The 18,017-nt window shown below is 41.4% G+C and overlaps 1 protein-coding gene across 8 annotated transcripts in view; it reads left to right on the forward strand.

The window, feature by feature from the left end:
- TNIK (TRAF2 and NCK interacting kinase) overlaps window positions 1-18,017 on the forward strand; it is a 382,866-nt gene that overhangs the window by 316,279 nt on the left and 48,570 nt on the right. For 4 of the 8 annotated variants that reach the window (XM_041002750.1, XM_041002751.1, XM_041002753.1 and 1 more), the window contains 3 exons: window positions 5,724-5,888; window positions 7,847-8,086; window positions 10,024-10,130. In XM_041002750.1, coding sequence (XP_040858684.1) covers window positions 5,724-5,888; window positions 7,847-8,086; window positions 10,024-10,130 — 512 coding nt within the window. The remainder of the gene's footprint in view (window positions 1-5,723; window positions 5,889-7,846; window positions 8,087-10,023; window positions 10,131-18,017) is intronic. The other 4 variants (XM_041002756.1, XM_041002754.1, XM_041002755.1 and 1 more) reach the window with 1 other exon arrangement.

The raw sequence follows: 18,017 nt of genomic DNA on the forward strand, positions 1-18,017 counted from the left end.
GTTGGGCTGAACACTGTGAGTAGACTAAAAAGGTATAAGAATAAAAGCTTGAAAATATCCTCCCGAGGTGCTGGTGGTGGCCTGTATAATTGTCTCCTGTGAAATAGGGCCTGGATTGTTCTGTCCCCGGTGCCATGGAAGACCCCTCCCAGCTGCCTTTCTACCCATTGCAGCCTCTTCCGTAAGCTGCTCCACCAGCTGTTTCCTAACTCAGCTTTTTGTCAAGATGGTTGTTCCTCTCTACCTTACTTTTCCAGCCACTTCTCTTCTTCATCCCAACTCAGCAGTTTTTCACCAGTGAGGTTATGTTACGCTTCATCCTCTGTGTTGGTGTCTTTGTTTCCATAAAGCAAAAGTGGTCATCACAGTGCTCTTTATAGTTGAGATTTCCAAATTATCCTTTATTTAAAACTCTGTTCCCATCTTTCTTCAGCTTCTGCTTATCTCACTTAAAATTTAATATAAAAGAGACCTGGAAGGAAGCAAAAAGGAGTTCTTGAGGTCAAGTCCAATTGAGGATTAATTTGAAAGGCAGAGTTTTCAGCAAGAGAGAGAACTTCTGTTTACTCCCCAGATGGCAGCAATAACTGGGCCAGACTGGAACTAGTAGCTTCTTTCAGATCTGCGCATGAGTGCAGTAGTGTAATGACTTGGGCTATTCTCCATTGCTTTCCCAGGCACATTAGCAGGGAACTGGATTGGAAGCGGAGCAGCTGGTACTTGTCCCTGCACGTGTATGAGATGCTGGTTTCACATGCAGCAGCTTAACTTGCTAGGCTAAGATGGTGGCCTTAAGGTCCAGTAAAAAACTGGACTCTGTGGGCTGGGACTCTGAGATGCCGCTATTCATTCATTTTTCCAATCTCTTCACAGTTGGGAAAACCATGGGCAACAACGTGTTGCAGTGCGTGTGCCATTTAAACTGTAGGCTCTGTACAAATGCCAATGAGATACACATATTGTGGTCAACCTACTGGTATTTATTTCCAAGGCCCACCCTGTTGTTTCTGACTTGGATTTCACATGAGCTGTTCATGTACCTCTCCCATGTTCTCCCCGCCCCCCCCAGTAAGAGCCAAGTACTGCTTCATTTCCCATCTTGGCTTGCTAGCAATTTCCTTTGTTACTTTTAAGTATGTACTCCATTCACTTGGGATCTCTGCAGTCTTTTCCAGGAATATTGGTTAGACGTGGATCTTGGAAATTTAGTCAAGGCCCTGTCTTCAGATACCTGTTAAGCATTCCAAATGAACAGACATCTCTTTATGCGCAGATGTGCTCCTGAGAGTGGTGTCCCCCATCTTGCTCAATAATCTGCCCAGGCCGTCTTACCCAAAGGTGACATGACTCAGCTCTTTAGATGCCCAGGGAGCACAGGGTCAGAGTAACTCATGAACTCTTCCAAGCTCTTTATGAACGGCTTCCTTTTTGCTCTTTCATGCCAGTAAAACAAACAAAAATCAAACTCTTTTATTCAATTGGAAACAAAAAAGGAGGAATTCCTACATGGGTATTCCAATTCACCATGTATTAGCAATTAAGTGGGCCTTCTAAGGCATACATAGACCAGACATAATATAGGATACACTCATTAAAATGAACTCATGATATAGTAATAAGAGTTTACTGCAAAATGTGCATGCAAAATTAAAAGATTATTTTGATGCAAAAAATATTGAAACACTTGCACAGGTGCATTCTTTAAAGAATTCATGGAATATTTATGATTAAAAAAATGCATGGATTTCAGAAACTTTACACCCGACAAAAACCTCATCTTTTAATTAATCATCTTTTAATTCTGTTTTTCTGTTAGCATTTCTGAAAATGCTTCTATAATTTTGTTTTGAATTATTTTCTCAGTAGATACTTGTGAAGTGAGACGTTATGATCTACATATTATTTCTAATGTAGCAAGCAGCTCGGCAGTTGATGTTGACAAGTATTTGCCTTTATGTATGTTGACATGTTTTTATCTACTTCAAATTTTGTTTTAAAATCTGGCAATCAACAAATTTACTTTTAGGTCTTTCTCGATTTGTGTGGCCTTCATCCAACTCAGAGGCCCCACAGAGCACTCCCACGGTACACCATGAATGACACAGGCTGCTTCTGGGGCGGAGTTATACTTATGAAATAGTCGTTTTTAATTTTCCCAGAGAATGCCATAAGAAATAGAACAACATTCTTGAAGAGGTGATCCAAACCTCTACAAAGTGATTTGAGGGTTTTTTTTTTTTCCATGTTTAGGATATCCTTTTGATAAGAAAAAAAAAGTTTTTGTAGTGAAATTTGTCAGTCTCAGCAAATCTTGTCCTCTGATTTCGCTGATAATCCCTATGGCTGTGAAAGCCTGTGTAACTTCTCTTTTATTTCTGTGGTCTGGCACCTGGACCCTTTCTCCATCTTAATGTTATTTGAATAACCTTTTCTAGGGGTGCTTCCGGTTGGTGTGTGTGTGTGAGTGTATGTCTTCTTGGCTGCATGAAGTTGGAGCAGAGATTCAGCTCTTAGTTTCTCATTCTCAGGAAAATGAAGACATCTTAATTGTGCTCTAGTTTTTAGTCAGCTACATCTTTATTGTGGGATGAATAGGGGACCACTTTTGCTTTAGTTGATGTATCTTTCTCCTGTTCACTTGGTAGAGCTAAGCTGTGACCCATCGGGAGACAAGCCACTGTCTGGTATCTCAGTAGTCAGAAGAGATCACTTTCTCTCTACACTAACCAGCTTCCTCTCTGAAGCTCCACAGCCCATACTTGAAATTTCCACTCACTAGTTAAGATGATCCTTTGGTTAAAAAGCACTTGAGATCTTTGAGACCGAGCTTTCTTGAAATGAAGTGTGCAATTTGATGCCTCATTCTTTAATCTTTTCATAGATTTTTCCAGATTTTTCATTTGAAAGGTAGAAAAGAGAGAGAGAGACAGAGAGAGACATAGTTTGCCATATGCTGATTCACTGCCCAATTGCCTGTAATACCCAGCTAGATTAGACTTGGAACTCAATCCAAGTCTCCCACATGGGAGTCAGGGTCCCAGAAACTTGAACAAGCACCTACTACTCTCAGGGGGAAGGGAGGAAGCTAAAACTGGAAGTAGAGTACCACTCTAGGCAAACCTAGGCATTCCAATGTAGTGTAAAAGCCTCCCAAGTGTGTGTGTTAAACGCTGTGTCAAACGCCCTCCCAAGATTTTTAGATTTTTTTATACAAACAGCAATCCAAGAACTTTCAGCACTTTAGACCCAGACTGAAATAGTTTTCGAGATGCAGCAGTCATTTAAACTATGTGTTTTAAAATGCTACAGACTGAAACCCACATGTAAACTGTTTAAAGGCCAGGCCATTTTGCTAGTAGTAGATGAATCATATCTATAGATGGTGAACCAACCCCGTCAGCTGCCTGTAAACTCGGCACTGTGCTTTCTGTGTGGTTCATGTTTCATTCAGCTTCAGGGCCCAGGGAGGCATCAGGAATACTGGCTGTGAGTTGGCAAGAGTACCTTCTTTCAACAACGATTTCTTTGCTTCAGATGGAGTCTTCAGGATATTTCTACTATTGCTTTTAGGCTGTATTTAAAATCTCTATGCTTTACAATGAAAAGTAACAGAACAATTACAGATATTCCTCAAAAAGTTTATGGGAAATTCATAGTATGAAAAAAATCATGTATGAATTTAAAAATTTGCTTCGAAATAAACTTTTAGTTTGACTTTTTCCATGAGCTTTCTGAAGTGCTCTTGTGTTGGGTTCTTGAATTTAGGATAATAAGTGGCTAGAACTTAGATGACCTTCTGTCTTGGTGACGAAGTGTCTGAATCTCCTGGGTTCCTGAGCTCAGAGGTCAATGGTTTGGATAGTGGAATCTGAGCAGTGGAGTAGTAGTCATAAACCACTCGAACATGTGATTTCTCTATTCAGAATATTACCTGGAAATTTTTAAATGGCTGTCTTAATTTCAGTGGTTTAAAAATCTTCACCATTTTTCAATGAGTTTGACATTTGGAAAGCAGTCGACTGCATGCTTGGGCTCAACTTATTGCTGTCTTCTTGGGACTTTTTCTTCTTTGTGGTCTTACCTCAAAGCTGGCTTAGTTCTTCTGGTCAAAGTGGTGCCCACCTTACTGCTGATGGAGTGTGTGGCACACATGCACACACAGTCTACATGTGCTGGTTCATTATAACTGGCTTTTTGCTACTAACCTTATTTGGCTTGTGGTGAGCTTCTGGGACATGGGATTTCAGAACCAAGGTCAACTGGATGTATGTACCCTGCACAGCCATGGTTGGGAAAGATGGTCACATTACCCCTCCAGATAGGCAGGAGGGCTGTTTTCTGTTCTGTAGCTTATTTTGCCATGTGAAAATATTTCAGACCAATATGACAGTTCTAAACAGACTGGTACTGCATATAAGAAGGAGTCTGGCTCAAAAAAGGGTGGGGAGCATGAAAAAGACTAGGTCTTCTGAATTTGGATTTTAAACCAGGCAGGAAAATGCATAGCTGCTCCATAAAATAGACAGAAAGGCAACAGTGTTGAGTGCCTGCACATAGCTCTTCCAGCAGTCAGTCAGTTTACAGGTTAAGAGCTCACTCTGAAGATTCTTCAGGGTAGAGAGGACAGCACCATTGGCCAGGGTTTGGAGAAGTATAATGTCCAATTGGCTGAAAGGAAAGTAATTACAGGGAAAGAAGGATTTGAAGAAAATTCCAAGATGTCTTTGAGTTGTCTAAGAACATAGCAGGCTATTGTCTAGTGTACATCATGTCTACCAACATTTCCCTCTGAAATTGTCCCGAGTGGCAGTGTGTCTGCTATAAATATGTGCCAGGAGTCCTTGCTGCCTGTTAACAAAGAGCCTTCACTGAGTAATTGCGACTTCCCTGGGAAGTTCTTGCAATATGCGATCTGGTGTGGCTGAAACTGTGAGAAGAAGAGAATGGCAAGGCCCGAGAGAAGAGAGGATTGAAGAATGAGGGAAATGGGGCAGGCAGAATGAATAGCAGGTGCAGAAAGACAGGGTGGAGGGGAGAGGAGCTGGGGGAAGTGGAGCACAAGCTGAGATGGAATAGGGCGGAGCTGTGTATTTTAGGGAGAAAGAGGAGAGACAGCTGAAAAGAAAGAGCCCCCTAAAGAGAAAGGAAAATGATATAGGAAGTTGGTTTTAGACAGGCCATGCTCATTAATCAGGCAGCCTGGCACACCCACTTGCCTACCATTAGGGCACGTGAAGAAACTGGGGCTCCAGCACTCAAGTTCATCCTTGTCAGCCCTCCCTCATGTTCTTTACCTCTATGTCCCATGAGTCAACCTAAAGCCATTTTCTGGTTTTGCCAAGCAAATGCAATGCCTACTCTAGCTGGCCCAGATTATCTGACGTGCCAACTGTCACCCTCGGTGGTTCATCTGGCAGATTATATCCCAGTCCATGACACATCACTTCTTAGGCAGGTCCTAAATTCTTAGCTAACTCAAGGGAATGGATTATGGGAGGACAATGCCTTGGATGTTCTGCATTTTTGTTGTTCTTGCTAGTGCTGGTTCTGTTAAGAAAGAGCTTTTTTGTAGAATTATTGATGCAGAGCAAAAATGGAGATGTTTGACTCTCTGAATTGACCAAAGGGACACAAAAATGGCTGTGCAGGTGACTACAGAAAGCCCCCGTTAGGAAACGAGTTGGCGTCTACCCACTGAGGTTCTCTTTTCTTTGAACTTCTAGGTAGAAGAACGGTCAAGACTTAACCGACAGAGTTCACCTGCCATGCCTCACAAAATTGCCAACAGAATATCTGACCCCAACCTGCCCCCACGGTCAGAATCCTTCAGTATTAGTGGGGTTCAGCCTGCTCGAACACCTCCCATGCTTAGACCAGTGGATCCCCAGGTATGACCCCCTTTTTACTGGGCAGTAAGGGTATATGGTAAATGCAGTGAAAATCCCAGAAGGTTGTAACATGGACTCAGCATAGGACCGATAAAATTATAACTCTTGATATAGAATTGACATGGAAGGCCTTGTTGAATTTGAAGGGTAGAAGAAAGGATAAGGAAAAAAAAAATAAAAAGCATCACCCTTAATCTTAGAAAGGAAGAAGTATCTGGAAGCTCTGCAAGCCTTTATATCATATAAACCGAAAATGAAATATGAAATAAAATAGGATATGACGTATCATGAACAAAGAACTCTAATACAGCTTTTCTTTACCCAAATGTCTGAAATTTCTTCCAGATAGCTACCTATGTTGACTTCCTCAGAATAATTTGGAGGTCACCTTTGAAATACATAATTCTATTTGAACTGGAGTTTAAGAGATGTGATAAAATTGAATATTCTTTGTGGTTTGCCTTTAATTACTAATACCCAACATTTTCAGTACCAACTTATTTAGCATGCCTTCTGCCTTGGTTGTTTTATTTGTATGTAGTTCCTTTCATTCATAATTTTCAAAAAGATACATTTTTATAGGAATTTGTGTTTTAATGTACAAATATCTTTTCAAACTCCTAACCCTTAGCTTCTGAGGGATGTTTGCCCTATCAAAGGGGAAAGGAGGGGGAAAAACTTCCTTTCTCAAAATAGCTAGGGAATTGAAGTACAGATTTTCGGTGACAGTTAACAGAATTAAGCATTCTTAGGGTGTTCAGCTTTGGTTTTGGTTTTTGGTTTTTGCCCTTTTCATATAGGTGTGTGTTTTGTGCTGCATTTTTAAAAATCATGTGTTGTTTCTGTACTACTTCATGCATTTGGTGGTACTTAATATTCACATAAATTGGAATGATTCTAATTTGTTTGAAGCATAGCATCGAGTGCAAGTGAATGATGAGGCTTTTCTTCCGAATTATCATTGACATTAAAGGCTGAAATTTCAGACTGGAAAGGGTTTGGCAGGTCCCTGTGCAAAGCAGATACTAAATAAATGCCTGTTGAATGCATAATTTCATTTAGATGAGGTTCTGGATTACTTTTCCTCCCCCACATAAGAGCGATTGGACACCTTTCACATTCAGTGAGTGTTTCAGATGTGGCTTCGGTCTCCAGGGAGCTCACCTTCTGCACACCGAAGGAAACAGGCTTCAATCAGGACTGACAAAAAGTGTGGGCAGTGCCATAGCGAAAGGGGTTCCTGGACTTTGGATCTTAGTGATTTATCTCAAATAGCCACAATTTCCCCAAAAGTTCTACATGTCTCGCTTCCATGGACACTATCACCACATGCCCAGCTGTGGGTCCTATAGCTCTATTGGAAATGTTCTGGTATCAGGAGATCCATAACACTCTAGATGGTTTGAGCCAGTACAACAGAAGGCAGGATTTTGTAGCGGATAGGCCTACCGGCCACTAGGGTCAAATGCCTGGATCCCCTATCTGCCTCCAGCACATGTTAGCTGGAAAATTTATGGTATCTCCTGTTGTGTTTTGTGTGTAAAATGGGATAAATGGTTGCATCCATCTCATGGTGGACTGTGAATTCATAACACATAAGTTCTTTGGAGTTCTCGTTTTTCAACAAGAGCAGGCTCTGAAGCCAAATTAAGGATTTCAGAGGAGGAAATTTGTACTTGCAAAAGATGTTGCATTGTTGGCATGCAAATGTTCATTATTATCAAGCTCTTCTGCCAAGTTTTTGGCAGTCCAAAGAAACTACTTGTTACCAGGATGCTAACCTAGCCGTCCCTGTCAGTAAATGCAAAATTCTGAAGAGATGTTAAAAACTCATGTAGTCGGCTGTGGTAGAGTCTCTCCTCTGTAATTCATGGGTCCTAGAACTTTCTCTGCCCTTCACCTGCTTGAGGTAATAGCTGTACCTCAATGACTCTTCTCTACTATTGGTTTGTGCTTAGCTTCCTCATCTGGTCGCTGTGAAATCTCAGGGCCCTGCCCTGACCGCATCCCAGTCAGTGCACGAGCAGCCTACCAAAGGCCTCTCCGGGTTCCAGGAGGCTCTGAGCGTGACTTCTCACCGCGTGGAGATGCCACGCCAGAATTCGGACCCCACCTCTGAAAACCCTCCACTCCCCACAAGAATTGAGAAGTTTGACCGAAGTTCTTGGCTGCGACAGGAAGAAGACATTCCACCAAAGGTGAGGTCCTGGCCTTGGTCTCATCACTGTCATTGTTGACCATTATTGACCATGCCATTCTGGTCATGGAGGAGGGGATGACCTAGAGCTCCTTTGGTGCATCTGGAACCCTCTCCTAGACCTGCACGGCCATTGAGCTTGTTTCTGAAACAACCTCAGGGAGACAGAGTGACTTACAAGCATCTATGCTGTGTTCAGCATCAGCACTCTCAGCACCAAGCATTTCAAACTTACTCTAGTTTCCACACTAAGAAGTAGAAGAATGGATATTTTTGTGGATGATCACATAAAATGAAACCAGATTTCAGAGTTTCAGAAGATAGTGTTATTCTTAGGATTTTCTACTTGGCCCTGGTTAAGGCAAGCTCTTTCTAAAGGCCCAGTCATGATTTTATTCCAACCTTCACTGATTGCAGAATGAAATGACCAGCCGTCCCACTGGATAGAATGTTCTGGAACTCAGAACTTTCTGTATCATTTTTCCCTCTTCTTTTTACTCTAAGGGTTCTAGAGTACGGCTGGGTACCCAGCTACAGACGATCTGGAAGTGTTTTAAAATCTTAGGGAGATGTTTACAGTGGATTCTCCCTGGCTTGGGAATCTCCCCTGTCATGAGTTTAGCATAAAGTCTGCGACAAATGGAATGTTCTATGAGCTCCAGAAAGCAATCCCACTGCCATGCTCATACCAGGGGGGGAAACAAAACAAAACAAAACATAGTTTTTGATGACTTAATCAGTATTTTTTCTTACAGTCCTCTCAGAAGGATATCGTAATGGTTCTCATTATTTTGAAAATGAAAGCTAAATGATGTTTCCTTCATATAGAGCTGCCTTCAGGAGAGTCTATCAAGAAGCAAAGTTTCATAGGGAAAACGAGCTGGGCAGAGCAGATACAAGGCTGGAAATGAAAATTTAAGTTATTCATCAATGCTCTCTAAACCTGTAGGCCTGTGTTTGTAGAGCTAGGGAATTCTTTTAGACCAAAGCGATTATTTTAGTTTTCATAATTCATAAGGTTCTTTCTTCCCTACAACTATTTATGTTTGCTAAAAGAAAAGAAAAAATAGAAATAATAATATTTAATTAAAATAGGTGATAAAACTGATTTGGTCATTTTGCTTCACTTCACTGACTCATCTTTGTGTCAATGAATTATAATAAATTTTTAAAACAGACAAACAGTACTTAATGCAGGAAATATTTTCTGTGCTAAAATTTATCATTTTTTAAATAGATACCTTTGGCATAAGAGTGATTTTAATAAAAAGTCTGTATGTTTTCTAAAATTAGGCCTGTTGAATTCAACTTTAGCTTCTTGCCAGACAAAGCAATATATATTCCTACAGTACTTTACAACCAAATTGGTACCCACACAGTCTTTCTGAAGCCATCCTAATATTTTCAGTATTAGTCCCAAATTAATTCAGCATCCTGTTTGAGACTGCCTATTAATTGATCTTCCAGTGCATAACTGGCCTGATGTTTGGGTTTGAATTAATCATTTCAAGTTGACTAGAACCTACTGTACTATGTCCTTTGAACTCACTGACATATGACTTATGTCTCATGTTCTAGGCTAAAACCCTTGTTTCACTCTGGATTAATGGCATTTCCTTATCTGCTCATTAGTTGTTATGTGAGTTAAAAATGAAACTTGGCCTGAGCTGAGCGGCTACTCTCCCATTCAATGAATGAATGGCACCCCAAAGAGATTCCTGGTGTCTACCACTATTGCCAGCCAACAGATGACAGTTATTTTTAACGTAATGAATCAGAATGTTAGTTTGTCTACACGGTATTTTTAAGATAAAAAGTCCATCACTGTTTCCGTTTCTGAAGCTCCTCAGAAACCTTCGACAGGGAGAAAGATTTTCAGAGAGCAGCTTGTAGGAACTATTCTGAGGGAAACCTTTCTGAAGTCTGCTTTTCTTACAGGTGCCTCAAAGAACTACTTCTATATCCCCAGCGTTAGCCAGGAAGAATTCTCCTGGGAATGGTAGTGCCCTGGGACCCAGACTAGGATCTCAGCCAGTCAGAGCGAGGTAAGGGAAGGAATGTGGGGACGGGAGTGGGGAAAAGCTCTTCACTGTTGTCAGCATCGCTTTCCTTAAAGTGTCTGTGTTCTTGTCCCCTCAAGGCAGGTTGACTTGGCACGTGGGCAGTGAGTTATGATGGACCAGACATGGGTTTTTTACTTCTTCAGTAATTTTCCACAGAAATCAATATACAACTCAGGGGTTGAGAGGGGATGAGGGGATGGAGAGGAGAGAGGAAAGAATGGGGTTGTGCTCATGAAAAAATGGATGAGGTAAGCCAGAAACCAGTTCTGTGTACCTTCAGTAACAATTTTTAAAGTCTGGGAGTAAAAAGTTCAAATCCAGATGTGATTGTTGTGTTTCAAACCGGCAGTTATTTCAGAGTTATGTTATGGAATGAACAGGAAAAGTAAAAAGTGAAAGATTTATACAAACTGAAGAGAAACCAGAGTATATCACTGGCCTCTTTTGACTTGACGTTTAATATCAGGTCTCAGAGCATGCTCTAGGAACCATTGAGACATCACAAAATAATTTCCAAAGCAAAGGTAACCGACTGCAGAGCTTAAAATCATAGAGGCCCTGGCTATGAAGAAGAAGCCAGCTCGTTTGGTCACCAGGATACAATGGCACTTAAGAGATGCATATTGTAGTGCTTTTTCAAAATTTTATGCATAGATTTTTCATACTGGGAATTTTCCCACAACTTTCTGAGACCCATTGTATCTCTTCCACTGATACCTTTCCAGAGTTTTCCATCAGTAGTATATAGTCCTACAGAGAGGAGGTTGCTTTAGCTTCTACTGGTTCCTGCTGAGGTCTCAAAGAGAGGAAGGAAACAGTATCCCTGCAGTCTCTAGGCAGATTTTACGTAGCAACAGATGCTATTTGTCGCTGTAATTCATCAAGCTTCCCTCCGAATTTTTGTGATGAATACATCCCTTTTTAGGCTCTGCAAAAATAGCAAATGGCCTCTGCTGAGGCTATAAAAAGGATGCACTCGGGCAGGCTATTTTCCTTTCCTTCATTGTGTTCGTAATAAGACAAGACCCTCCTTACTAGTACGAGAAAGAATGCCTGGGAATGAAGTTTGTGATTATCTGTACCTCCCTTTAAATTGTGTCATGCTTTCCATCATAAAGCTTTCATTTTCCTCTTGACATAGAAAGCCTTAAGAAGAGGCCAGTCCATAAATAATACGGAACTATACTGAGCACATGAGTTCCTTTAGGGCAAAGTGGCTGGTTCGTTCTGAGTGGAACCACCAATGGCAGGAGGCTCCAAATGAGTGCTTTTTCTCCCAGCGCCTTGGCAGATTCACACTGAGCTGGTGTTGCTAAGCAGCACTGTTCTGGTACTGACTGCGACCAGGCAGCCAAAGGACCTACAGCACGGGGCTGCCTGCACTTTATCCAGCCCCCATTCCAGGCAGTGATAAGTCCCCAGTTATTAGTGCTGCTTGTGCCTTTGAACCCTGCTTTGGGGCTGTTCATTGAATTATCTGCTCAGTATTTTAGTTGCTTTAGATCAAGCATTATTTCAATTTTTTTTTCCCTGCCAAACAACAGAAAAGTCACCATTATGTAGTCAAATGAAAGCAGGTTTTTTTGTTGTTCCCACTGAAGTGCTATTTTAATGGCATTGAAGCCTAAAAATAATTGGTATTTGATGGTCAGTGAATTACAAAGTATGAGCTTTCCCTTTAGAATCATTGAAATACCATACCTTGTCAAGGAAAGCAGACTTTGTGAGAGACAGATAACATTTTTCTACTTACAGAGTAGAGGAGACGTGAGCTAAAAGGTCATAGTTATTTCCTTAGGGTGAAAGGATGGGTGGAGGATGGGAGTCCCCATCTCTGTGGGCGCTACGCTCCTTCAGCTCTTTCTGCTTCTTGCTGTCATCTGCCTCCGGTGACCCTCATGAGACATACAAATCAGAACTGGTAGTTCTAACCAGATAGCATTGTTTAAAGCTTCAGGACCTGGTTTATTCACTGTGATGGGGGAACTGTGCTCACCTATATAACCCTCCCGATACTCAAAGACCTGAGATCCAACTGCTTCTGCTTTCTTGGGATTCTCTTGGGACAGCTCAGAAGTCCTGTTGATCTCACCAGGGCTCGCTTAGTGGGGAGCAAGCTTGTTCCATGCACATGGTCTTGTATGTTGGGCTTCTTTTTCCTGTGGTGATGTCAGGAAAATATTTTGATGGGAAAATGTCCCCTTGACCACCACAAGTCCAATGGCCAACCCCTGAGTCTGTGTGGAGATGAGCTACTCAAGGACATGGGCACTAGGAGGATGTATGGCTAGAGGGCATCACTGTGACACAGCCCCTCCTATGCTTCTTGGGACCTAATGAAGCATCGTGGTTCTTTTTATATCATGTATCAGACAAGCACCCATTCATAATAATTCATCCTTTACCATGCTTTGGGGCTGAACTTCCTGTACTTGGTCAATATTCTTTCTTTTTATTCCCATCCTTTTCTTTGAAAGAGTTCTCAAGGGACTCTAGAAAATTAACAAAGTTGTGATAGATTCCCAATAAAATTGTACAATTTAAAAAGGGTCAGGTCCAACTTGTTTCATTGTTTTTCATTCATTTCCTAAACTCAGCAGATAAACGCTGAGGGCCCCACTCCATGCAGAACTGCATGCAACTTGGAGCCAGTGGTTTCAACCAAGGTTGCCTGACTAGAGGGACCATGAGTCATACTAGGCCTGCCGGTCCTTAGGGCCGTAGACATCATCAGGGGCAAAAGTGTTTTTCTTGTCTATTTTCACTTTGGGGGATATGTCAATTAATTACAGAACATGGAGCTTCTCTCTCCCCCTTCTGTAACACATTAGGGATCCCACATTTAAGATAATAGCATATCAACATGGAAGGAACCTGGGGACCCAAGAAACGACTTTGAGGACTATCAAGGAGAAGAGTTCCAATGGTGTATATTGTGTTGTGATAAATAAATCATTATGCTAACTCGATAAAAAATATGGCAGAGCTCAGTGAATAAAAAATTCAGTTTTTCCTTCTCACATTTAGTGTACAAGATGTTAGATAACTATAGAATGTGGGATAGTTTGTGATAATTTGGGAAACAGTAGTTCTGTGACTAAACACTTACAAGACTCCAGTTAAAATGGGAAGTATGCAAACACATAGCTGTAACATGAGGATCAAAGAAAGGTTTGCTGGTTTGGCTATACACATCCTTCTCTTTGTTAAGTCCCCGTGCTGCTGTCTACACACATCCTACCAAATCAGGAAGAGTGCTGTTGATAGTTGGTTTTTAAATACATGCAGAATTGAGCAGATATGGCTGTGCAAGTGTCCGCTGGTCAGAGGAGCAATGGTGGCCCCTGTGCAGCTCCCTGCCTTCTCTGGCTTCAGGCAATCTCTTACTGTTTGTTTATCATCCTGGAGTGACATGATACTGTTCCATGTGCTTCTCAACTATGACCTGATTTAAACCATAACCACTCAGGGAAGTAGGGACTGTAATCGCCCACATTTCACAGGGGGAGAAGTTAAGAGACACAGAAGTTAAATGAAGCAACCAAGGTAAAAAATTCAGTAACTGGTGGGACCAAGATGTGAACTCTGCTAGACTTGCATCCAGGTCGGCAGTTCTGTAACCCTTTTCTACTCATCTGTTTAACACACATGCAGCAGGCACCACTCCCAAAGGAAAGATGGCTGAATTCCTTACGTGACATGGCACCATCTTGCCTCTGCCTTTCTCACTGCGTGGCTTAATGATTCTGCAAGGAGCTCCCCTTAGCCTTAGGTGCTTGCACCTCATCTTGTGATATCCACTGCCCTTCAGATGTTATTGAGTGGCAGGACCTATCTGTGTCTCAAGAATTTCCCCACTCTAGGTGGAAGTAGTGTCATCACAAGCTTTCTCTCTAGTCCCCCTCACAGTTGGTCGAAATCTGGGTGATACACCCATCCCTGTGGGCCCTTGCAGTGGTTGCAGGTGCAGCTGCACTTTGCTCAAGCAAGGCACGTGACTGTCATTTCTCACCTGTTATCTGACTCCCAGATGCCTTATGCTGTCAAGAGATCAGTTGATATACATCTGTATAATTTGATTAAATAACTTAAAAACATTTCTTTGAAATCCCAAGCGTTTTGATAGTTATGATTCATATATTCTTTTATGGCAAATTAAAACTTGATCAAACAAGTACATCTGGAATATGAAAAGATTTAAATTAAGCCAGAAACGCCCAAAATCCAATGACTTAAATGTAAACCTATCTTCCTATGGCTCATTTTTTCTTATTGGCTGTGTCATCAAGAACAAAGTAAATTTTGGCAGTCTCCCAGTTAATTATAGATGTGGCCAAAGTATTTGGCCCACAAAATCACTTAGTAATCTTAATTTGCCCTTTTGACATTTTGCATGATTCAATCGGATAGAATAATTTCCTTATTTTTACGTTACTGCATGTTTTATAGACTGAGCAGCCTTGCCACATGATGGTAAATGTCTGAATTAAACATAAGCATTAAAGAGATCTATCTGGATCTTTTCAAACTTACACATTTGATTCTAAGAGTGCTCTGTTAGGACTGAACAAGCGAAATCGATTATTTAATGGAATCCCTCTGAAATTGATCATCTTTAAGAGTATCTCCCAGACCCCATTGCCCCAAGGTCGGACCATGCAGACTTAATCAGCAAGAGAAAAATGTGAACAGTGTGAACATTTCTCAAAATACCCATATTCTACTACCAAAAAAAAAAGTGGAAAGGCGTTGTAAAGTCTTCTTTATTTCTGTGAGTGGGTACACAGAAACTAAATACTGCTTTCAAAAATAGCATCATATTAAGATCAGCACCCATGCTGGTTAGCTCCAGTGGGGAGGACTTAGACTAATGAGGCCGGGGTCAGGGATTTAATGCTCCCAGGACCCAATTAGCTTCACACAGAAGCAGCTCTGAGCCCTGTCAGGGTCCTGTGCTTATCCCCGCTAATGCCTCTGCTTCTCTTTTGTGCTATACAATCTAGGCTGAACCTCATCATCCGCTATCTGTTCTTGCCTCATGCTGGGCCAGTTATTCATGAGCCTATCCTGGAAGATCCACATTCTGAGACGGGCTTTTTTTTTTTATGATTTTATTTTTTTACAATCTTTACATAGTTAATTAAGGTAAAAGCATTCAAGGGCCGTAGGAAAGTGGGTAACACTATTATTTCCAAATTGTTTCATTCATGTTTAAAAGGGGATATTAAGGGAGAAGGCCCACCCAGTTTCCTACCCACCCCAGGTCCCAGATGTAGGGCATACTCCGAGGTTCTTGCTCAGGTGGTTTTGATAGTTCACCAGTTATGAGTCACTGCCAATCTTGCCACTCCAAGCACAATGAGGTCTTTGAAGAATCCACTAAATGACATAGTCCATCATAGAGTCTCCGTTTGCCCCCGTAGTTCGCTGCCAACATCTAGCTGAGATGGTTGATTGACCTGTTCTGTGAAACAGGCTTTTAAGTCTTTCTCTAGTACCACACCCGTCCTTCTGATCACTCCACTCAATCCAGGCCTTCCTGATACCCCTGTTTCTCTCCTGCTGGTGCCCAGGGCTGCCACTCAACATTCCTGCTTGCTCTACTCCAAGGTGCAGTCCAGTCCTGTCTTCTTCTAACACCATCCTTTACAGGTCCAATATGAATGAATTTTTCCCTCAACTCCAAAAATACTTAGTCTGTCTCGCACCACAAAGAGGCTATCACTCTGCTGGTGTGTCTGCCACACTTCTCCCAGCTGCATGACTACCTTGCAACTTGACTGCACACCGTATCCTCTGTTCTTCTCCCACATCACTCAGCTTGGCCAACCAGTCCCACAAGCGGGTGCTTGAGTCAGATCATCAAAAGAATGTTAGAGCAATGATTCTGCTGCTTAACCTTCACCCACCACAGAAGACAGTTCAGAGCCTCTCTCAGCAGGCACCTGGCTCGCGGAAGACTTTAATATAAAGAACACTGCATTGTTAGTCTCCAAAATTAGAGCAACATCAGGAAATAGCAGTATGCCCATCACTTGTAATCTATAATACAGTTAGCAGGCCATTTTTAGGATAAATGTTTTTAGAATATATTATATGTAACTGCTAACATTAGTGTTAATCAATAGATGGACAGTGGAGAAAAGTCATTATCTGAGATTTAAAGGAGATGGAAGTATATCTTTATGAAAAATTAAAAATCTGAAAAATAAAAATGTTAATATTTCAGAAATACCACACATTTATTAGTTTCAACAATTGCTAATCTAAGGGTATTTTCAATATAGATCCAAATTATTTGAATCAATTAGATGCAAACAGTGTTCACAAAAATACAAAGAAGTGCCACACTAAAATAGGCAGTATTTTTGAAATTTTCTTTCAGTTTATCAATAGTTACTAGGTAATTGTTACCATTAGGCTAACTTAATAGCCCCTTTACCATAAAACCTGCAATGATAAAATATTGTCGTAAGTCGCACATTTATATAACTAAAAAAAAAATCAGATTATGAGAACATATTTATCTGTACTCGTAATTTCTACTGAAGTTTTCCAGTGTCACTAGCCATTTATAACCAAACTTTTTCGCCAAATATTCGCACAAAGCAAGATTCTTCTGTCTTGAAAGAAATTATTTGTTTAGTTGCTATTTTGTGGTTGCCATTTGTGGCCAAGGTGTTAATGGACTAAATTACTTCAAGTGACTCAAGGACAAGAGCTATCTTATTTTCCAAGCCTTCTGTGGCTGGTCCATATGTGGGATGTTCTTAAACTTGGCAGAGAAAGATTAAAACATACAATTCCATTTCTCTTGTGATATTGTTGCAGGGTGCGAGCAAGATCATACCAGACATGGCTAAGGTTTATTAAGGAGTCCTTATTAACCAAGCTTGGTAATAATAGAGCATACTAGAAATAGCAAATTACAAGTCCATATGGCAATCCAACCAATCATAACCCAACCAAACATATTCCAAAGGGGAAGCAAATGGTCTTTATCCGTTAAGCTGAAGACCTATGTCCCAGCTTCCCCAATAATATGTTATTGTAAGAGACATGCGATGAATAACCTGGACACACTTACAAAGCTACAGACATTCACCTTTCCCTGGCTTCTCTGCCCACATTCCACTACTGCTAGGCCTCACCTCTCCTGGAACTCCTGATAGCACACAAACCAGAAACAACATTACTATATCCATTGTCCCTTCTGAGAGTACACAGTGACCATGCTCGGGGTCACTAACCTGTCCTGGGTCAGCCAAGAGTCGAGGTGCCAGATTGCTCCTGACCAGAAAGAGAGATTCCCCTGCTTCACAAGCCTTGTAAATGGGCTTGTGAGGGGCATGGTTACACAACAATGCAATACCATCCCCTCTCAGTTGATAGGAGAGTCACAGGTGGGCAGGAGCGAATACCTAAGTGTTGTGGGCTAAGGAGTTGATTAGTGCTCATTGGCATGGGCAGGAACAGGAACCGGGCTTGTAGCTAAAAGCACCTAGACTAATTGGACTTATCTGCATCCAGTATCCTGGCTAGCGGGGAGAGAGGTTCAAGATGGAATTAACATTCCATTGCTGTTAGGCCCCACCTTCAGGACAGAGGATAGGGGACACTGCCACATTTCATTTGCCCTCTGTCAATGGGTGCTGGCCAGCACTGGCTGCACCCCATAACAATATTTTACTGCATTAAAATCACAACACCATGGTGAATAAACAAGGATGCAAAATTCTGTTTGGAGAACTGAAGAGTTTGGGAACATGGTAGAGGTGAGAAGGGATAGATTTTACCCACTCAGCAATAGATTTAAGATTTGAGTTTCTAATCTCACTAAATCATCCAGGCTCAGCATTGTATTAGTCT

The sequence above is a fragment of the Ochotona curzoniae genome, unplaced genomic scaffold, assembly GCF_017591425.1.
Source record: "Ochotona curzoniae isolate NIBS_2020 unplaced genomic scaffold, NIBS_Ocur_1.0 scaffold_2587, whole genome shotgun sequence".
Lineage (NCBI taxonomy): Eukaryota > Metazoa > Chordata > Mammalia > Lagomorpha > Ochotonidae > Ochotona > Ochotona curzoniae.